General features: G+C 33.3%; 1 protein-coding gene across 6 annotated transcripts in view; it reads right to left on the bottom strand.

Annotated features, from left to right (window-relative positions):
• LOC147073419 (uncharacterized) overlaps nt 1–24,306 on the bottom strand; it is a 240,138-nt gene that overhangs the window by 17,999 nt on the left and 197,833 nt on the right. For 4 of the 6 annotated variants that reach the window (XM_085945029.1, XM_085945033.1, XM_085945034.1 and 1 more), the window contains 3 exons: nt 6,296–6,503; nt 4,598–4,808; nt 3,229–3,318 (listed from right to left, as the gene is read on the bottom strand). In XM_085945029.1, coding sequence (XP_085801155.1) covers nt 3,229–3,318; nt 4,598–4,808; nt 6,296–6,503 — 509 coding nt within the window. The remainder of the gene's footprint in view (nt 1–3,228; nt 3,319–4,597; nt 4,809–6,295; nt 6,504–24,306) is intronic. The other 2 variants (XM_085945031.1, XM_085945032.1) reach the window with 1 other exon arrangement.

Here is a 24,306-nt window from a genome sequence, read left to right on the forward strand (position 1 = left end):
ACTAGCTATACTAAGATTAAACATATTATCAACATCGTTGATAAATACTTCGATATATACAGACACCATCTTGACATGATATACGAATTTCTTGCGTCAATCAATGAAAATCTATCTATACACGACTAACTGTGCTTATATTTACAATTAAAATACTGTAATAATTTATTTAAAGTTTATATTATGTGCGGTTTTTGTTTTTTTACCATTGCAAATAAACTTTTTTTAAATATATATTTGGAAACCGAATTTTAAAAATTGTCAACAATTATATCTGTGGAACACAATGTTGTATCATTAATTAAGATTAACGCAGCTGTCATTTTATTTTGATCTATGCCTGGCATTTTTATGTTATTTCGCTAAAAAAAGTTATTTTATAAATGAATCAAAATGTGATGATGTTTAAAATATTAGTATGTACGTACATACAATCAATATCTCTGAGGACATTACTCATTGACATTTCATCCCAATATCAGTGGTTTGTACTACATACCTACTCCCATTAATAATACATCACAATAACTTGATTTCATCCCACTAAACAGGTATAAGATTTTAAAACAATGGCATCTTACCATGGCACATATCGTACATGAATATATAACACACATTTTAATGAAAACTAAACCAAAATCTATAGAAAATCACTAAAATATAGACACAAAAAACAAAATGGACTCCCTACAGGATAGAGTCCAGAGAAATGATTGAATCATTGCATTGGATAGAATAAAACACAGTCGTTATACGCATTTCCTGTGTGGTTATCACACAACAGCTCAGATAGTAAAAAGTGTTAAGTCCGTGTGTATAGTACATTGACTTACAATGTTTTGCTACTGAATCCTTCATATCACTATAAATGCCAAGTGACATAGGGCAGATGCTACATTGACTGTTTGTATTGCATCTGTGTTAGTATTATTAGATTGTGACTTAGGCATTGTTATATCGTTTTTATTAGCTTTGATAAAAATATGTAGTATTTTTTGATTATCTATTCTTTGAAGAATGTACTCATATTATATTGATAAACAAAATAAACAATTATGTATTCAAATTCAAGGCATTCTTTGATACAATCACAACTTGTTTCTATTAATATTTACAATGCACCAGTGATGAAGACTTGATAATAAACGATTATCTACTTAATGTTAATATTTACTATGACTTGTAAAAAATAATTTAAATATGAATATTTGCTAAGCGTAAGGCCTGAGTAGACGATATTCGGCGGGGCAGGCACGGCGTGCGCAACTCAAACGTATAATCAAAGAAAGACAATGTCATTTATAAAGAAAGACATTTGAGTTGTGCACGCCACTGCTGCCCCGCAGAACGCCGTCCACCTTATGCGAAGACTAAATAAAATTACGATCTATAGATAGTATGAAATTATTGGTTTATTACAATGATAACTAGCGCCACATTTTGGAGAAATAAGAAAGATTCGAAAATACAGTGAAAATATTCATATATACATAACAGTTATGTATTCTGAAATTTTTGATTTATGTTGAACACGCCAGATCAGATTAACACGTGTTACTTGGCATGACTATCTATTGTAGGAATATTACAACAAATTGATGATACTTTACTATAATTGTTTAGCCTCCATCCAACAGAGAATTTTCATTACTACTTTCCACTATTCATAAATTTACCAGAACAAAATGCCTTTTCTAAAATTTATGATTTTATAATTTTGTTTCAAATAAAAGAATAAATTAATTAGGTATGTAAATTATTAACTTTGTGAGACATGCAACACATGCTGTAATTATTGATGTTATTTAAATAATATAATAATTATTGAAATCCTAATGCGTGTATTTTTTTTCATTGGTTTATAAATTAATTCAATCTAGTTTCTTAAAAGATTTTTTACAAGAAAATAATATCAACCACTTCTTGCTCAACCTATTAAGTCCATGCTCTGATTCCAAACAAACGTTTAAAAACATGTCAATTTCCCAGACCCCGAATTTGAGAATATGAGAAATAACATTAATTCTCCTTTCTCAAGATGTTTAATTTAGATATTTTGAGATTCTCATTTCTCAAGAAATCATCAATGATAATTTTTTTAAATTTGAGATTGATTCCAAGCAGCGTTGCCTATTTAACATTATATTTAAAATACCAAAACATGATTTTGATTTTGTTCTCTGAAAGAGATAAAAAAATGCTTTCAACCAGTGTGATTTTTTTAAAGGAAATTTTAATAAAAAAATTCTAACGATTTCTTAAGAAATCAAAAAACCAATCTTGATTTTTAGAGAATCAACTATTCTTGAATTTGATAATTCTCGTATCTGAGAATCTCTATTTGCAGGCGAGTTTTTAAAAGTATGTGAGCATTCATTTTCCTTTTCATATAGTTGGTAATCGGAGAGGCAGATTTTAATGAAGTAAATTACGATTTTTATATAATATTACATAATATTAAATATAAACAGATGTTTTTTTGATTCACATCGATACATACAATATGCAATATACTTCCATTTATCACCAAAAATTCATCATTAAAAAAACTCTAGGCGAGAGAAATATATAATTTATAAATAAAAAATATACCATTCAATATTATTTTTAACAATATAAATAACATTACATATTAAAAAAACATCCATGCAAATGTGAGATGAAACTTATAAACAATGGATGTACTATGAAATGAATGTGCATTAGAATAATAAAATTAATTCAGTCTTTTATAAAATACAATTTAAATTATAATTTACAATGATAGAAGGTAAATTAAACAATAAGTTAGTAATTAAAACTATAAATAGTGTAAGTACTATTTCAGTGTTGAATAAATATAAATGAAATATAGTAAAAATTTTAAATTGTAACTGTTTAAATTTGACAGTAGTAACCTGTGTGTTAGTTTATCATTAACTATTCTGGAAATGCATCAAAATCCCGTGCTACACTAGAGTTTGGCGCAATTAGATGATAAAAAATTTGTAAAGTGACGTGGTACCATTTGATTTACAACGTAAAATAGTTTTGTTCTGGTACCTATCTCAAAAGTATGATTTTTAGACATTAAATGAATTTGCTGTACAGATAAATGTTGCGGTTTGTTTTCCAATCTAAACATCCTAAGTGTATAATTAAATAAATGAAAACATTCCAGTTAGTAGGGTTACAACGAGTTTTTCATATGCAAAAGGGTAATAATTAATTATTCTTCATGTGTCAGACCTGAGAGCTACTGTGCGGACTGAACGACGAGTCAAACTTTTCCATTAACGAGCTGGTAATACTGGCGTACATCTCGCCGCGCCGGTTCGTCTGCAAAATCAACACCAACACACGCCATGGACATTTTTTTCACAATACTGGCCGGTATTCAGGGTTTCATTGTTGATCGATGACATCGTGAATGGTAAGGTATTTTTAATAAAAATTAAAATAGACAATTAACGTTAAACGTAAGATTGTTTAGTTAAAATGTTATAACTAAAATAATTAAAGGGATATTATACAATATTATTTCTCATTATATTATGATGTGTCTAAAACACTATTTTTAATTTTTAACAATCAAATAAATAAAATAAACATTAATGTTAACGTTAATATGTGATAAATCTAAAATATTGTGTATACATTTAAGTGAATGTTACATCTCTTCATTTTTTTTTTTTTTTTAATTGTTTGTGTAAAATATGTAATACTTCTGTGGGTCTATTCTATACTACTTATCGACCGCTAAAGTGATAAAGTGATAAATATTATCTATCATATTTATGTATTGAGGTATTATAATTGTTACAATAAGTTAGCCGTCTACACAGTCAATCTCGCTCTAAAGTTAACACAGCCAAGAGAGGTGCTGTTAAAACATAGCATTATTGTAACAAATACAACTAATTTATTGTAATTGTTACAATAAGTGCTAATATTTCGATACAAACCTACTCTAGATAGCTGCCGTAGAGGCTGAAAAGCAGTCTTGTGTATAGAATAGACGCGCTGAGGTGGTATTTATTATGAATGACAATGCCTAATTTCACCAGTTATGGCTGTGTTTTGGATATTAGACATATTATGAAATTAAAGATTGACAGAAGGTAATGGGTAACAACAATAAAAATATTGCAGAATTCCTACAGTAAAACACAATACTAATGGTGAGGTGATATGAACTAATTAAATACTTTTCAAGCAATAATTCACTATCATTCCCATCCAAAAAAGAAAGTAATTAAAAGCATCCTTGCATGATATTGACTTCATAAAAGGTATTTTTCAGTATTAGAAAAAATTTGCTTTTGGTGGACTGCTAATGGAATTTTATAGAATTATTAATTTATTGTAGAACATTTAGATGAATTTTGTAGAACATTTATGTGAACTTTGTAGAACATTGGGGGTAAATCTAATAGATTCAATTTGATTCTCAACAATATAATGCAATTTAAGCACTACAACAAAAATTTAATACAGAATCATTACTAGTTCAATAGAATAAACAGAAAAATTAGATTCAAAATCAAAACTAAATAATATACGTAGCATTGTTGATTTTGAAAAACAAATTATAATTGTATGATAGAATTGTACTAACATCCTGCATTAGATGGCAAGCGGAGGGCGGCAGGTTGGATAGTAGCGCGTGGATGTCCCGCGTCCGGAAGCTCTCCATGTCGGCCTCGGCCAGGTTGGCGTCCAGGTCTCGCGCCAACTCCTCATAAAGGGCCAGCGATCCCAGGCCTTTGTACGAGGACCCCGACAGGGAGGATAACACGCTGGCGTGCTGGCAAGAGCTGTCGCGGTAGCTGGAACAACAAAATGTACATATTTAATATAAACTGGATGATTTCCATTTCGGCATCGGACATCTGAATATAGACATTAAGGCTATACCTCAGTCTAAAAAGATCGTGGCTAGGCGATGCGCGGATTGCGGGTCGCGGGTGAAAATGACGCATGCCGACCGAAATATAATTTGTCATCTAAATCCAACATGCGTCCATTTAATGTTCTGTTTATTGTTCTATTAGTAACAATAATAATATATTCATTGACATGTTTTCTTTTTAAGGTAAATGGGTAACGTTTTTAGTCATCATTACACGATTTAAGAATTAATACCCCCGTCGCCATCACGAAACAAAATGACGTATCGACACAGCGAGTCCAAAATTTCATCGCGCCTATAGTTGAAAATTATTTGCCGTTTCACTAAAGTATCGCCTTAATAAAGAGTTAAATCTTATAACAAATTTTATTCTTCAATTCATACCAATTTGTTGAAGGTAAATTGTCTCAATCCCATGGCCACATATAAATAAGAGAGAGAATTGAGCAACATTCATATTATGATATTTTAGAAACTGTTTTCGATGATTTTTCTATCTTGTACATATTCTGTTCGCGTTATCTAGATAAACAGGCGGAGCATACATCCACAACATTTTGGGGATGAAGGGAATGTTCATAAATATTAGCTGTTATCCTTTTTTAAACCCCATTGGTTGCGCCAAAAATGGTGGCAGTTATCCTTAGTTCCCACCTACTCAAATCCCTTTATATAGTACCTATTGTCACAAGACCAGACGATGAGCAATTACGGGTCATGAATCAATCGTAATTGGGAAGAACATTCGGTTTCAAAGTTTCAGACTGATTCAAAAGTTAGCTCGAATAACATCAAATAAGCGCCATGTTGCGGGGTCCTGATAGCTTAGCCTTAAGTGACTCAAAACGTATCTATTTGACCCTTGTTGCACAAAGTCTGTTACGGTTTGAGTGAACGTCGCGTCCATCAATCATACAACCTATCGTCATCATTCATCAACCTCATAATATATCATTCATCAAAGTGTATCGTCCGTTTACCAGTGCGTGAGTGCGTGAACACTGAAGCGGCTCCAGCGCACGCCAGCACTCAACGTAAAGGTCAGTGTCTGGCATTCTGTGTAAACCCCCACCCCTAGATCCGTAATCCACCATCATCTTCAAATTATACAGTCCACTGCTAAAAGCGCCACCACCCATTGAAAGGTTGTAATGAGAAAGGGCATAAGGGAAGACAACGACAACACCCATGATTATGATTCAGCTGGGATTTGAATCCAGGAACTTCTAATTGATTTACGATAGCTAACTACAAGCTTTACCACTCATTATTAAAATTGAATTTGTATTTAAATAAAATTGTTTACATTAAAGTATCGTAACGGCAGAATTAGTATTGGTTGACCACATACCAGACAGATGGATGTTGCTAGAGTTAATGAAGGTAATTAGAAAAAATACTCACTTATAGTCGAGGAACCACTGGTAAGAGTTGTCGTGCGTGAAGTCAGCATCGTGGGGGTTGTTGTTGGAGGCCAGCTCTCCCAAGACTTGCTGCTCGGGGCTGCTGGCGTTGGCCTGGACCTGCGCCTGCGCACCGCACGACGACAGCGAGGGGGACGGCGAGGGGGGCGCGCAGGGGGGGGCCGCGACGCCCGACTGTCGGCACGCGCCTGGAAAATTAAAATACACACTTTGAGAAACTCAGGTTTAAATTTACACTTGGCATTTAAAACATAATTAATTAGCATTCAAATTTCAATAATAATTGTCAACATTTCATAATCGAACTGTGGAATAATCCAAAAGGTTTTTGGTGCAAGTCAAGTCAACGAAAATCTTAGGGGGCTGCTCTTGCGACAATACCGGCACAACTTCACTACATTGATGCAACGCTACTAAGGTTCGTTACGCCACAGTATACGCCAGCATAACGGGTGTGGAGATGTGGCGAGAAAACAAATTATTTCGGAGGATTTTTTTAAATCTATAAAAGGTAGCATGTGATGAATTCGTTCGTATATTAAAAAAATAACAACATATTATACCTATGTAATATTCATTGAAAATATGAAAGAAAGACGAATTCGTCCGCATTTTAAAATATTTAAAAAATAAATAGATATTGTTTTTATCATGTACCTATAGCTAAACCAATGTCTCTACACTATATACACTCAAAATACTACAGCACAATATGGATTTGCACGTTAAACTAAAGATATTAAAAATATAACCATAATTTGACAATAATAGTTTGTGCCCGTAATTGTATACCTCTTGTCGTAAATTATATTTTTAAATATTCCAGTAAAACAGAGATTCAATAAAAAAAAAGATCGGCGTTTTGATAGCGTAATAAAACGATTTGGGAAAGAGAATGTAGAACGAAAGGAAAGTTTGCACATAAATAAGATCGTTGTGCGTCGTCACTTTATGATTTACTGACAAACAAAAAAAGATATCTCCAAATTAACCACACGATAGGTATGCCGCATTAATAGATTGAAAAATAATAATATGTCCACCAATCCATTATAATAAAATTAATAGTTGAAAAAAAAAACATGACATATTCCATATTTTTTTGGAAGAGATAGCAATAAACTTGGAATTATCCGTTTAGTGGTAATAATATGAAATTTATAATAACTCTTGCATGGCCCCCACAAGGGGAGGGAGCTGACTGCGCTCTGGTCTGGGGGCCCGGCCCGGTGTGGCGGGTGGATCAAATAAGTGAGATAAGCGCACATCAAAAATTTGCTCTAATAGTAAAAATAATTTACTTAAAAAATATTAACATTCTAAAATATTTGGTTATGCGATACAATTTTTGATTATTGTGTGTCCGATACTGGATAATTCCATAATTCAAGTGGATATTTTCAAAAATACAAAGAATTGCTAAAATTACACTTAATACCCATAATTTTACCTCGAACACCATTTGGAAAATGCTTGTATAGTGTCACATTGCCTTTTAGCAATAGGTAGGGGGGCCCGCCAATGATTGTAGCCTGGGGGCCCGTTTCAAGATCTGGGGGCCATGAACTCATGTGTCGATAGACCGAACGGTTAATTTAATAGTCAAATAAATTCTACCTAATAATATGTGGTAAGAATTTGATTATAGTTTCTTTAAAATACCTACAAGATCCATCAAACTAAAAAAAAAACTACTCGTGCAGTGGACAAGTCTGATTTTGATTAACACGCAATTAAAAAGGTATACTTACATATTTTACAAAATATTAATTGCCCAATATTAACGATATGCCAGTGAAATAAATACAACCTACTTAAAGGGTTATCAAATTAGTAGATAGGTACTATAGATTTTGAAAACGTCATAGCAACAAATTTTTATTGAAACAAAATTGACATTTGTGTTCAGTATTGTTTGGAAAATCATCATGGAACTATACACAGTTGTACAGCGTATACAAAATGTTAAAATTTATTACAACAATAATGAATCTATTCGAACTACGTTTCGGGCATTACGTGAAATTTATGGTCAAAATAATCGACTTACACAGCTTACTTATTCGTAATTTAACTTGGAAAATTCGAGTCAAATGGTAATGTAATGTTTGCGATGTTAAGAATCTCAAGAACTTAATTGTAATTTTTAAACTTTTTTAATTAATTAATGGAATTTTTAGCACGCGTACGTGAAAAGGTTCGGCAACCCTGAATTAGGACATTCATAGATATAAGATATAACTATAATAAAATTAAGTGAAATATAACTATAAATTATAAAATAGCCATTTGCTTTCGCCTAATATGATATGATATTTATCTCGTTCTCTTTCGTAGCAAATTAATACAAAATTAAATTGTATTATATTAAGCATAAATGTGTCGTATGTTTCAAAATCAGCCAAGTCCATAATGGATGAATAGGAGAAAAACAGCTTTTTTGTTTTCTCAAGTACACAGTCACAAGGGTGAAAGTTTATATTATTTCGAGTATAGAATGTTTAAAATTAATAAGTTCCACATTTCGATAATGCAGAAATGTTAGAAATCAGTAGTTAATCAGTAATTCACAAAAAAGTCAAAAATACCTAAAGGTGGACTTGGCTGATTTGAAATGTAGCACAAAAATTGTGTGGAAATGTAGCAAAAAAATTAGCCCTTCTTTCAATGTTCAAGTCGTACCTATGTCCTTAATAAATTGTATAGTTCCCCTCTTGAAAAGAGTTGGATATGTACCTACATACATATAGTAAAAATAAATGAGTAAAAATATCTAGGACGCACGGCATTCAATTTAAATTCCACCGGAGATTATAGCAGCCTGGGTTGCAACACATTCAAGGGGGAATTAAAAATACAACATCTCCATTTTGATGGATTTTTGTTGTCATGTATAGGAAATGCGTACAGCTAAACTAGAATCTTAGAATTAAGTAACATGCCACAGAAATTACCGTACATTAGTATGTATTAGTATTACGAATGTATGTCGAGCTGATTGGACATATAAAGGAACGTTGATTATATCCGTTTTCATTATGAATTCAACACAAGACTCTAGAAAAAAAATATCGAAACGACTAGGATTCGAACACACATCATCTACTTACCTTTACCAAGTGATCCTAAACAATTCCTTTGTTCTAATGGTGTTTTGAGGCTTTTTAAAATTATATATTTTCAGTAGAAATAAGAAATACTACATACTGAAATCTTGTGTATAATTTAGTCAAGAATTAAAAATATCTGTAAGGATTTTATGATAATTATAAAGTAGGTACTTCATTGAATGAATAACACGGCACTGCAAATACAGTCAATAAATTTATTAAATTGGTAGGTATAGTTGACGAAAATTCAAAATGACAGATGAGTAAATTCATAATCAGCCGATTAAGACAATCCATTACATATCAGAATGTCGACATAGGTAGGTACCTAGCTATCGACTAAAACCAAGTATGAGGAATAATTAATTATAACTTAAGACGGTACTTCAGTGAAACGGCTAATAATTTTCAACTATAGGTGCGACGAAATTTTGGACTCGCTGGCAATCGGAGAGCGAACGTCGACCTGTGAACACGTCAATTTGTTTCGTGATGGCGTCGGGGGTATTAATTCTTAAATCGTGTAAAGATGACTTAAAAACGTTACCCATTTACTTGAAAAAGAAAACATGTCAATGAATATAAATTATTATTGTTACTAATATAAAATTAAATGGACGCATGTTGGATTTTTATGATAAATTATATTTCGTTCGGCACGCGTCATTTGCACAATCCGCGCATCGCCTTGCCACGATCTTTTTAGACCATGCCTCAACTGAGGTATAGCCTTAATGATACCCGGAATTATACTTCCCAGTTGTAAATAAACATCGTAGGTATATAGATAAGTATTTGAATTCAATCTTAAAACTCACTTTGGTCAAACCTAATAAATTGCAACGATGTCGGTATATAAATGTTACACCTTCCATGCACACCAATGGCGAGGGGTGGAGGTGGGCTTTTCATATCCGCCATAAATAGTGTACACTAAAGTTTGTCAGTCATACGTATTTGTTTCCATAGAAATAAGACTACAATTTACAGATGGTGTTGGTTAGTTTTCAAAAATCAATTAAACCCTGCGAAACCAAGCCATAATAGATAATAGTCAAAAAACATTCGTCTATCTATAAAATATCTAAAATTATGCAATTAAATAATATATAACTTTGGATATTTTATAGATAGAATAATATTATTTATTTATTATAGTTTGGTTTAGGCAGGACTGAATTAAAAAAATTAACCAACAATATAAAATAATGTACCCAACGAAAACAAATAAGTATGAATGAAAAAGTGTGCACAATTTTGTCGTATCGCCCAAAATATACTATTACGGTTTGGTTTAATCAGGGTTTAATTGATTTTTAAAAACTAACCAACACCACCTGTAGTCTTAGTTCAATAAAAAACAAAAACCTACGTATGACTACCAAAGTTTAATGTGCACTATTTATGGCGGATCTCAACAGCCTACGTCCACCCTTCGCTACTGATGCAGCCTAATTTTAAGGGTTTAGTATCCTCGGTTAAATGCAATAAACTATTATAATAATATCGGCTCAGATGAGAAAATGTACCAAGTGTCCTAAATAATAACAATGAATAATTATTATCACCAACTATTACAGTATTACACAATATAAAAATACACTTTGCTAATTAATTATATGAGTAGGCACTTAGTGATAAAATTAATTACCTACCCATGATACTTTTGCGCTGGTTTATTCTATGTTCCCACAAGAAAAATCACCATTGTGGGAACAAAAATCCGCAAAACAATAAGACGTTATTAATGGGTTACAACAAAGGAAAGATAACTCCAGAAAGCTGGCAATAATAATTCCACCGTGGACACAATGTTTCGAAAATAGAACACAATCTCGCGCGTTTTTTTAAATATTATAGCCGGCCATTTGGCGGAGAGCGACCAAAATGGCGGACGCCCGCATAATTTCAATTGAGGAGGTACGTAATGAAGCGGGCGTCTGTTCAATTAATAAAACGGCAACCAAGCCGCATACAAAAAGGCCATTACAGATATTTTCAGGGATTCAGTTACACGGAATTCATGGTAAAGTTAATCATCACGTCATCATCACCGCCAACTCTGGGGAAACATGACAACTAACTTAAGGGAGCAAATATATTTGCTCATTGAAAAATATTATGTACAACAATAAATTATAATTTCAGAATAATTTAAATGAAGACTAATAAGATACATTTTAAATGTAATGCCTGGTCCACACCGGCAACAAGTCGCGCGACAACTCGTTAAATTTTACGATAATTATCATAATTGCTTAAGAAATTTTACGATAATTATCATGCTTATCGTAAAATTTAACGAGTTGTCGCGCGACTTGTTTTCGGTGTGGCCGCACTTTAACGTAAATGATACACAGTACGTGAATGTCATGAATGGAATCTTTTTTTTGCCCATTTCATCGGTGTCGACTAAATATGTCTGACTTTAATTATCTCGAAAAGTAGATCGCGGATTGGTTGTTAATCACTTATTAAAACAGAATTTTAAACATCCGAGCATTGATTAGCCCATTTCCGGTTCCGGAGTACGGAGAATGCGAACAAAATCAAATCAATCGTTGTGGCGATAGGAGGGTCGAAATGGCGTATTGCGCAAATGTCAAGAAACCGTCCACACAACGATAGCTGTAGGTATTACGTTTTTTTTTATATTTCCACAATCCTTGCATTCTGATAAGTTACGGGGAAGACGAAGCTGTCATTAAAAGATATATAGATAAGCAGATCTGGTCAGAATTTTATAACACATGGATAAATAATTTATCGGCGTAAAAACTGTAACACTACGTCTTACGTGAGCGAAGTGAGTCGGCGAAGCGATAAGCGGCGCGCGCAACTCAAACGTATAACCGTATAAACGTACAACCAAAAAAAAGACTGTTGACGAACATTTTCACACACGGTTATACGTTTGATATGCGCGTGCCGCTTAACGCTTCGCAAACTTCGCCCAGGAAAAACGCCCCGTAATATATTGTGTCGTAACAACTATAGGTGGAGTGCATTTGGAGATCTGATAAAATATTCAAACGTAATCTTAAAGCATAATGTCTTCAAACGCTGCGTTCGTCCAGTAGGTACCAACACATATTATGATCGCGAAGGAACAACCATTCAAAAGAAGATCTAAAACTAAACGTAACACGATACAGTATGGAATAGTCTAGTAGGGCATAACCCGCAGAGATCAAATTAGTAATAGAGTAATTAGCAATAATCATAAATAGAGCAGCAGTGCTCGAAATCGATAATTTTACGAACCGGAGCGCTCGATAATTTTCCCAAAGTATCTATGTTCGATTTTCTAGTTACTAAGATGGATAAAATCATCTGACATACATATCTATTGAAGATTAGGACAGATATTTTTTTCAAAGACGTGCAATGTCAAAAATCAGCGTGCGTTGATGTACTAGCCACCTATTTTCAAATTATTTCTTAATCTCTTATATTTTTTGATCTCAATTTTTTAAGATTGAGCGATAGTCCGGAGAATTTCACGTGTCCTGCAACACCAGACAAAACTGTTTGACATAATATAACATAAAGTGAGCAGACCACATACAAATATACATAGTGGTAAACAAAGAAGACCTAAAAATGATTAGATTGATGAGGTAATCAAGTTTAATGGAAGTACGTGTAAACGAAAGACTAATCTCCGATAAAAGTGGAGAAAGCAAAGATAATAGTGTGGATCGAGACTGTTTGAGATGATAATTGATAATACATACATAGGTACTATACAGGAATAAATAAAAAATAAACCCAGTTACTTTGACTTATTTCATAAAAAGGGTTGAGTTCAATTTGTTAAAAATTGAAGTACATTTTCGATAATCTGTCTCCGAAATGATATCCTGTGGGAATCCTGCAGTGTAAGCTCGTGATAACAACATGGCGGCCGTCACTATAGTTATTTCCCCTGTGGTGAATTTGTTTTCAAGAGGACAGACAACGTTGTACTTGTACGTAGTCAGTGGCCGATGGAATGAAATCGAGACAACTATATTATTGTTTATTATCATCTGTTTTTACAACGATTTATATTATTTGGGTTGCTTCACTTGTCTTTTGTTGAAAAATATGCACTTTTTAAAAATTATAATAAGACAAAAAACTTTAAATTACCAAATACCCCACTGCATATGTATAGCGAATGCTAAATAATAAAATTGATTATCAATGATTTAACCACATTAAAAAAAATTAACAAATAACATAAAATTATTTTGCGATACAAAATAATGTTATTTGTATGTTTTAGTGGTAGATATAATATATTTTGATAGTAATCTATCCATACAACAAATTTCTTAGATATTGAACTCATGAAAGGATGATACAAAATACTCTATAAAAAATGGGGTGGCATTTTGCCTAGGGGCGTCACTGTATGGACCATCTGACATTGGACCAATTCGGGATGTTCGAAAACTGTAATCACTGACATAAGACATGTATACACTACGTAAGTGGATTATGTACGTATTAAAAGCACGCTGTTTCTTCCAAATATCTTAAGGCTATATCTCAGCTGAGGCATGGTCTAAAAAGATCGTGACTAGGCGATGCGCGGATTGTGCAAATGACGCGAAGCGCGAACGAAATAGAATTTGTCATAAAAATTCAACATGCGTCCTTTTTATGTTATGTTTATTATTATATTCGTAATAATATTAGTATATTCATTGAGATGTTTTCTTTTTCAAGTACATGCGGAACGTTTTTTAGTCATCTTTACACGATTTAAGAATATATTCCTCCGACGCCATCACAAAACAAAACCGAAATTTCGTTCCACATACAGTTTAAAATTTTTTGCCGTTTCACTTATGTACGCTCTTATTAACATGACTGCAATCAACGCGTATCTGTAACGAACCTGGGGCCAGATTGAAATAGTTGACCTTTTATTGGGGAGTGTATGAATAATCGAGACGAAACAAATTTACTGTGATGTAATAAAAATAATAAATGATAAAATAGTTTATCGGACGAATAAACAGTCCAACTCCCGTCCTTATTCAATTAAGCCCAATCAAAATGTCAAATGGCTTTCTGTGGACAGACAACGGGTAATTAACTCCATTAGCGCGGAATACTGGTAGCTAGCAGTCTAGTACTTACCAACAGGAGAGATACACCTATAGGTAGATTTTTGTTGGGAGAAAATTAATGGGGAATAAAAATACATGATAGAGACCAGCCTAGTTTCCCCATTACAGTAATATAGATAAATTTAAAAGTTCTCATACTAGGCCTAAATTTGTGGAATATGCATGGTTGTACAATTTGAGAGGTGGATTATGTAGGTATATATCAGTGGAGAAGGGTGGAAGTAGGCTGTTGAGATCCGACATAAATAGTTCATAGAAAACTTTCAAACGTATTTATTTTCATTGAAATAACACTACAATGTGTAGACTGTAGACTGTAGAGTGTAGATAGTGTTTGTTAGTTTTTAAAATTCAATTAAGCCCTGCCTAATCCAGACCCTAGTAGATAATAGTAAAAAATATTCGTTTATCTATAAAATATCTAAAATTATGCCATTAAACCATATAGGTATCATTTTAGATATTTAATAGAAATGGGACCAGTCTCAGGAAATAAAAACTAGAATTGAGATCGCAAGGAGCGCCTTTCTCAAAATGAGACGCCTCCTTAGCAATCGAGATTTTAACCTAGGTCTGAGACTGCGTATGGTACGTTGTTATGTGCTCTCAATTCTTTTCTATGGTATGGAAGTATGAACACTAAACCAAGAGATGTCACGGAGACTTGAAGCTTTCGAGATGTGGCTGTATAGACGCATCCTCAAAATTCCTGGGACTGATCGGGTGACAAATGTCTCAATCGAATGGGGAAGGACCTAGAAGTTCTACGTAGTATCAGAACCAGGAAACTACAATACTTCGGCCACATTATGAGAGGACAAAAATACAGCATTCCCCAACTTGTCATTCAAGGAAAGATCAATGGGAAGCGTAGCAGAGGACGGCGCCGCATTTCGTGGCTTAAGAACCTCCGTGATTGGTACGAGTGCAGCTCCACCGAACTGTTCCGGGTAGCAGACGACAAAGATAAGATCGCCTTGATGGTGGCCGACCTCCACTAGGGGATAGCACAATAAGAAGAAGACAGATAGAAGAATATTTTATATCTATTATGGTTAACGAACCAACAGCATCCATAATGTGTGCACTATTTTGGTAGGATCGCCCATAGCATACCTAAACTATTATGGTTTGCTATGAAAACAAATAAGTATAACTGACAAAGTTTGGTGTGCAGTATTTATGTTGAATCTTAACAGCCTACCTCCACCCCTCGCCACGGGTAGATATAATATATTCATGCTGTAAAGTTTACGAAAAAAAATGTCATTAAAATTTATTCCATCGATCATGCCATAATTATGCAAGGGTTGATTTATGTAGGGATGCGAATGAAAGTATTCCTAATTTAAAAAAATATATATATATATATATATATTTATGAACAATGATATTAGGATTAACAGTAAACTTTATGAGTCATGCGAATTTGTTTTCATTGAACTAACACTACAAATTGCATATTATAGTGTTTGTTAGTTTTTAAATTCGATTAAACCCTCCGTTAAGTACACCTTCAATAATTTGATACAATAATATATAACACTTTTGAGTTTAATATACGCGGTTTAAAATGTAAACGTCAAAATTATTATAATAAATAATAAATTTATATACCTACCTACATCTCACTTAATAAGCATAATCCAATCAAAATAAATACTATGCAAATAGTAAATCGTAGCCCCTGTAATAACTAGCATTTAATAATGACTTTATTTCCCTTTTTACAACGTTTTTATTAGCTCGTATTCTTATTTGTCCGGTACAAATCTTGCAATCGATTTTTAACAAACTTCCCGACTAGCTAGACATTTGAAACTTTTAGAATATATCAGAACACGGCGCCAATGCATTTTTAACACTTTTAGCCATCTTTAAGTAGAATTGAATTCATTTTCAGTTAATTCTGTTTTGTATAAAAAGTTATTTCGACACCATTATTGGTTGCTAGGGGTCTGGGGTCCTAGCAACGAAATTATTAATATATACGTGCGTTACTATGGAAATCAACATGACATGTCAAGTACAAATTTTTTTGATCGTTTAAGCTAGTGAAGTCAAGTTTATATTATGGTTCAACATAATTTAAAAACGTTATATATAAAAAGTTGTAATCAGCAATAAAATCATGTAATTATTATATTTTTTTAATGTAATAGGTAATTATTCGGTCGTTGCCGATTCGGGAACAAGATAAATTTTTGTTAACTACCGAATTCTTTTAAATTAACTAAGTTATTCCAATAAAAATTCTCTCATTCCTACACAGAGCATAGCATGAAAGTAAAGTTTCGTCATATCTATTTCTGTAGTGGGTGCGAAATGACCAGTGCATTTTTGTGCGCATCTTTTAAAGTAAAAAAAAAGTAATTTTAAATATAAAACAATTTTCAAAAATGGAATATTTGGTGGGCGGCTTCCGTGGGTGGGTGCCAATGATGCATGCATCGCTTACGATTGATATATGTATTTGCTTCCATTATGTTATGTATACGTTGTTTATGTAAGTCATGGTGATTCACGTAAATTTAAGACGAATAATAATTATCTAAACACAAATATAATCTAAAATTCTGCAATATACCTGTGGCGAAGGGTGGAGATAGGCTATTAAAATCCGCCATAAATAGTGCACACTAAACTTTGTTAGTCATGCGTATTTGTTTTCATTGAAATTGTTTGGTTTATGCAGGGTTTAATTGATTTTTAAAAACTAACCAACACTATCTCTAAATTGTAGTCTTATTTCAATTATTGCACTATTTAGGTCGGATATTAACAGCCTACCTCCACCCTTCGCTACTGCAATATACAAATAAATAATAAAAGAAATAAGTGTGACTGAAAAGGCGTGCTTTATAAACTATCATGGGTTTAATTGATTTTTAAAAACTCACCAACACCATCTGTAAATTATAGTCTTAGTTCAATAAATACAAATATGTATTGACAAAATTTAATTTGCACTATTTGGGTCGGATCTTAACAGCCTACCTCCACCCTTCGCTACTGCAATATACAAATAAATAATAAAACAAATAAGTGTGACCGAAAAGGTGTGCTTTATAAACTATCATGGGTTTAATTGATATTTAAGACCAACCAGCACTATCTGCAATTTGTATTCTTCGACAAAGATTAGTGTGCAACTATTTATTTCGAATCTAAACAGCATACGTCCACCCCTAATGAGCTGTAAATGGAAGTCGATAATGACCAAAAAAACACGACAGCTATTTGAAGCTCGTATGCTTTCTTGCAATGAAAGAATTCCATGAAAATTATAATGAAATCAGCTATAGATTAGCCATTATAATATGACAATGTAATTCAATTATGTTGATAACAATGATGATAAGTGATAACTAGGGCCCGGATTTATATGCTAGTACATGTTTTGTTAGGGTGTATGCACAGCTATGAGAGTTGCACAGAAATCCGTTTTGAAAGACGCAGAACCCAAAAATAAAATTTTATTGTGCATATACTTAAATGCATATTTGAGACGTTACGTTAGAGCATATTTGAGACATTAGTGCATATTTTAGGGCTTTTGTATTTATAATTTTAGTTTTTTTTAATTATTTTATCGAAATATTACTAAATTAGGTAGGTACTTAGATAGTTTAGATGCACTTGCATTTTTAATGGCACCCCCGGGCTGTGGATTTATAAGACAAAGTGAAGTCAACTCGGGCACTTTTATTAAAATTTTACGCAATCACCTCTGTGGACGTTGTGAGAGGTCGTTTTCCGCATATAAACAAAATACTGACAGATATGCGGAAAATTATAATGCCAGAGCACAATATTGTAACTTTTTTCGGAGAAAAAAAAACAGTAGGTACATAAATATGTAGTATTTAGGAATAGTACCTAGTTAAGTGTGTCGTTTTTGTTTTTTAAAGTTGTGTATAGTTTACATTGCATTTCTTATTCAATTATTTGTACTTGTAAACAAACTAATTTTAAAACTGTAATTGATTAACTTTATATTGATTATTTGTGTTTTGTGTTATTGTTTATATTGATTGAGATTATTTATTTGTTATTCGATTTTTTATCAGTAATATTGGGTGAAGTGAGTATTTACAGTTTTTTTTCCATAAAAATGTAAATTTTTAACTGCATATTTCTTTGGTTTAAGTGCATATTCTAATGATTTTAAGTGCATATGTGCATGCATATAATCATGTTTTTTGTTGCATATAAATCCTTTCCCTAGTGATAACATTGATAACACATAGATTTTATCCGTTACTTAATTTATTAATCTTCGTTTAGTATAATAATTACAACAGTCCGTGTTAACCGTTACCCATCCATCTTGTAAAATGTGTGTGAGACTAAAAAAAGCTGTCCTACCATTTATAGAATTCAAGCAATTAAAATAAATGTTCAATTATAATACCTGCCATTTTAGAATTAGCCAACTGTAATTATCAGGCAGTTTGATTTTGAAGTTTAATAGATTGTTTTAATTAATTGGTCGATTGACAATCATCAGCTCTGAGAAACTTCAAATTTAAATTTAAAAAAAAAAATACTTTATTTTCAGCTCAATTTTTCAATAATTTCCTGACGATTTAATGAATTTAGCCTTGACAATATGGCTTAGGTATAACGTTCCCACGACATTTTAGTCACTAGTGGGTGTTTCTTATTCTCAAAATAGATGTATGGAAGATAGGTACCTACCTAAGAACTTTTTCCATCAAAAAGTCAACTAACTGGAATTAATGCCTATAATCATGGCCCCCACATCTTGAAGCGGGCTCCCAAGCGAGAATCTTCGGCGGGCCCCCCTATCTATCGCTAAGGTTAGAGGCAGTGTGACGATCTACAGTTGAGTATTCCAAACAGTGTTCGGGGTAAAATTTAGCGATTTTTTGTATTGGATTTCACTTGTATTATTATGAAGTTGTCGAATATCGACAGACAATAATCGAAAAATGTATCGCACAAGCACATATTTTAAAACGTTAGTATGTTTGGAGTGAAATAGCACCGCAGGCGACATTTTTTTAACTATTAGTGCAATTTTGTGATGTGTGTTTATCTCACTTGGCTGGTTGATCCACCACACCGGGCCCCCAGGCTAGAGCCCTGTCAGCCCCCCCTTGTGGGGGCCATGCCTATAATACTACATAATATGTTAGAATTTATTCAACTGAAAATTATTTTAACAATAGGTACTCAATTCAAATAACCAAATTATTGTTTCTATTCACTATTTTAGAAATATCTAGGTCCATATTTCAATCGGATTTGAACCACTTCAGAAACTATCTGCAATTTGTAGTTTTAATTCAATGAGATTAAGTACGTATGTATGTCTGACAAAGTTTAATATGCACTATTTATGGATCTTAACAGTCTACCTCCAACCTTCGCCATTGCAGTTCACGTATTTCAACTGTCATTGTAAAGTCACAAGACGTGCATATGAATAGACAAATGTATGTAGGTATGTAATACTTAATATCATTGAGAATATTATAAGATTCATTATAAAATATATTTCTAAACGGGTTCAGAGATGAACACATCTGGGTGTGGTGAATAATTGAATATTGGAGCTTTTTTTCGTAGAAATAAAAAATAGTGCAATTATTAGAAGAGTTAATAAATGTAGGTACCTAACAACTGTGAGTAGTGAATAGTGGCGAGGCCTGAGTAATACGGTCAAATTGGAAGTTTGGAAGAAACAGTAGAAAACAAAAGCAGGAAAAATGTACAAGGAATTAAATAGGTACCTACATAAGTATTTTTAAGTGGTTTCTAGAGTTGAGTTGGAAATACTGTCACCAGTTTGTGTACTCAAGTTTAGGATGAAACTACCCATACTCAGTATGTGTGGCCCAATAAACTTATTCCAAAAAACTTGTGATGATATCATCGCGAGTCGCTGTTCTGTGCACTCGCCAGTTGGTAGACTTTCAACACTATTGACAGCGCGAACGAGATAGTACTTTATTAATATAGGTATATTTTAATTTATTAGTATATTGCGTTCGAATGTATGAATAATAGGTCATAAATTGTGTGTCGCAGCACAGTCGTGAGATGACGCACAGGATTAGGCTTGTTATATGATCGCTCAAAACGTGTTTAAAATTTAAAAAATCACTGTTATTCGTTTTTGTTAACAAGAATATTGAAACCTAACAGAAAACAACTCATAAATTTAAAATGTGTTTAAAATTTTATAATAAATGGGACTTTTAGACAAGCGGAGCTCAGCGTATTTTTAGCGATTCTATTGAAGCCGATACACAGTCTGAGTTCCCTGAGCCGATACGTATTTCAAATACTAATAGGAGTTGGTTTTAGTTTCAGTTGAGTATGAAACTTTTATCGCATACGCACGCCAAACGCTCTATATAGTATTCCAAATACTAGTAAGTATTTTGGAACAAGTTTCTATACTAAGTATTTTTTTATACTGGTAGTGAGTATACTTAGTCTTCAAAATCGACCAGTTTTCCCATCTCTAGTGTTTTCGCTTGTACGATAATCGCAAAAGTAAAACCTTACTATTAGTTTTTGGGTGGTGCCAATACCAACTGAAAAAAACGTTAGAATTTAATATATAAAATTAATTAAATAACGTACCGCCACGAATAATTAACAGGGAACATTAATTTTATTTAATTAATGATTTAGATTAATGATGCACTCTGCGCGGATAATATAATATGTTGTGATTGAAAATTAAGAAGCAAGCTTGGCCTGTATCAAGAAGGACAAATTATTTGATTGTTGTCTGCACATTAGTTGAATGGTTGATTCAAATCACTCACAGATAGGCCAATATTATACATAAAACTGTAAATTAAACGTATTCAAAAGCCGCCCACATATTTTTTTTTTTAAATATGTATTATAATATGCAAGCCGGTTCACCCAGAAAATAATGATTCACGAATCTAAGGTGTTATGGAAAGACGTGTTTCTCGTGGACCACGTCTCATTTGTGTGTTCTACTTACAATTTATTTTTCAAAATCTCCATCAAACAAAGATTGTTCTAAGTAAGAAACTTCAAGATTTTTCTCAAACTAACTGGAGTCCGCAAAAAAAATATTTACGACAGAGATAAAAAAAAAATGTGCAGAGGCATGGCGCCAACTCAAAATACAAGCAAGTACGCAAAATGACGACCAGTCAGTCATACCATCACACATCTCATTATCATATGGAATTCCGGTATATTTTTTTATTGGGTTGAGTACAGTCGCTTAAAATTATCAAAAAATAGCAGTATTTTCGTGTCAATATTCGTTTACAATAGGCTAACTTAACTAGTTTTCACAACTATCAACTGTTCTACCAAACTTCAGTCAAACGAAATTACAAAACTTTGCGGTGGTTTGAGGCCGGATTTACTTTTCATATGACTTGGGCTTATACACATCGGATCCCCAAAGAAATATTAAATCATGTTTTATAGTTTTATAGGATGGTTTTATTTATTTATAACTTAGAAACACTTTGGGCCCACGTTGGTCACTAGTTATTACTAGAAACGAATCTCAGTGTAAGGGGCTTAGTCTCAAAATAGAGGACCTGTGTGATCAAAAGGGTCAGAGCTAATCAGACTAAACTGACTGGCTGTGAGAGATCTAGGAGAAATCTGTGAGAGATATCAATTTCGGAGTCAACATAGAGTTAAATCCTAATCTGTCTTCATAGCGCTTGCGATGTCTAGTCAATGGGCAGCGCCATATATGGGTTTTTTTTCGAATTTACGCCGGTGTATATAGAACTAAATCCTAATATGTCTTCATAATGCTTGCAATGTCTAGTCAATGACCTGCGCCATCTATGGGTCTCTTTTTGAAGTTACGCCTGCTATAGTTTATGATTTTCTTTGTTAACTAATGGTAGCAGACGATAGAGCGAAGATCGCCCTGATAGTGAATCGGAGATGGCACGAGTGGAAAAACATTACCCAGGCCATGACACTACTAACACTACTAACAGCCCATGAAACCCAATGACCCAGTAGTAGCACTGTAGTAGTAGCAATGAAACAATCGGAATTTTAGAAAATCACATAATGTATTGCGACTTCGCCGGGGATTAATAATAAATCGTTCTTAAAAAAAACACTGCAAATCAAAATCTAATAAAATAAATCATTTTAGACTGTGTCGACAACGTTGTTGTATTTTTTTATTGCGTAGGTAAAATGGTGTTAGATTCTTTCGGCAGTACAGCGACTCATTTAGGTGTTGGCGTCGTTACTTTCAAATGACACCAACACTGTTCCAAAGAAATTTCGTTGTGGCCGCAATGGTAGAAGAATCTGTCCTTCCTCTACATGGCAATTTGGAAAATAGATTTCTCCATAGCTAATATTTTTTTCAGACCCCGCGTCTCCCGCCAATTTGGGGGCTCCGAATCCCTTTGGCCATGATGGATTCATGCCTGGTTTTAGACTTTTATTGCATCTTTTAGCATAATACATAGGACTACAGATAATCTCAATGTATATGGTACATGTGGCTGTATCGCTGCTATTTTGTCATGGTATTCGTATGCGTAAATGTCCTATCGAAAGAGTGACCCAACAACAGGGTTGGCGAACCTTTTTACGTACGCGTGCCAAAATTTCCCAAATATTATTTTTCAACTGACTGTCTGACGTACCGAACAGTTATAATGAAAAGACAGTTTTTAAGAATTCTATCAAAAAATGACAATGTTCTAGATACCACTCACACAACATAGCACACATATAGATTTATCACTTTTTTCAATTACGCCATACATTTCGGTCCACTAATTTTGAAACCGTCTGCCAGAATTACTACTACTAGTTTGATGCAGTCATTTTTTGTAGATAGAGATGAAATTGTTTGTTAATGTATTAATTATTTTGGTTATTTACACACAAATTGACACTAGAATTGCTCCGATCAGCTGAGGCATTCTCTCGCTACAGTGGCCTCACCACTGCCCTACGATAACCTTAAAACAATTCCGTAGGTACATATCTACGTAATTTTTAAACAGTACCTAAGTATGTAGGTATTCATAGTTATTCATGGATCTTGTATGAATGGATAATAATAGGTATATTAGGCAGTATTAGGCACGGCTTGAATGGACGGAAACAGCACAACGGGGAATTCAAATCACAGAATAACATTTTAATTACCTATATCCGGATATTCAACTTTCAAACTTGATAGAGACTACTTTGAAATATTACTGCAGATCAAGTCTTGTTTGTAACATATCAATTTTGTGATGATTGCTGATATTTTTACTATTTGATATTAAAAAGGAAAGTGGATAAACGACTTTCTTGTTAGGAATCAAACAAATCGATGTCCGTTGCATGAATAATTATTAGTGTTGCATTTATATATTATGCGAGGTGCGGGTGTCCACTTTCTATTACAATATCCGGGTAAACATTGCAAGCCCAAATCTTTACTAATTTGAAGCCACTAAAAGGTTATATGGACGCTAAACCAAGAGATGTCACGGAGACTTGAAGCTTTCGAGATGTGGCTGTATAGACGCATCCTCAAAATTCCTTGGATGACCGGGTGACAAATGTTGAAGTTCTCAATCGAATGGGGAAGGACCGAGAAGTTCTACGTAGTATCAAAACCAGGAAACTACAGTACCTCGGCCACATTATGAGAGCACAAAAATGCAGCATTCCCCAACTTGTCATTCAAGGAAAGATCAATGGGAAGCGTAGCGGAGTATGGCGCCGCATTTCGTGGCTTAAGAAGC

The sequence above is a fragment of the Rhyacophila brunnea genome, unplaced genomic scaffold, assembly GCF_057557595.1.
Source record: "Rhyacophila brunnea isolate RB1 unplaced genomic scaffold, BYU_Rbru_1.0 scaffold_18, whole genome shotgun sequence".
Taxonomy (NCBI): Eukaryota; Metazoa; Arthropoda; class Insecta; order Trichoptera; family Rhyacophilidae; genus Rhyacophila; species Rhyacophila brunnea.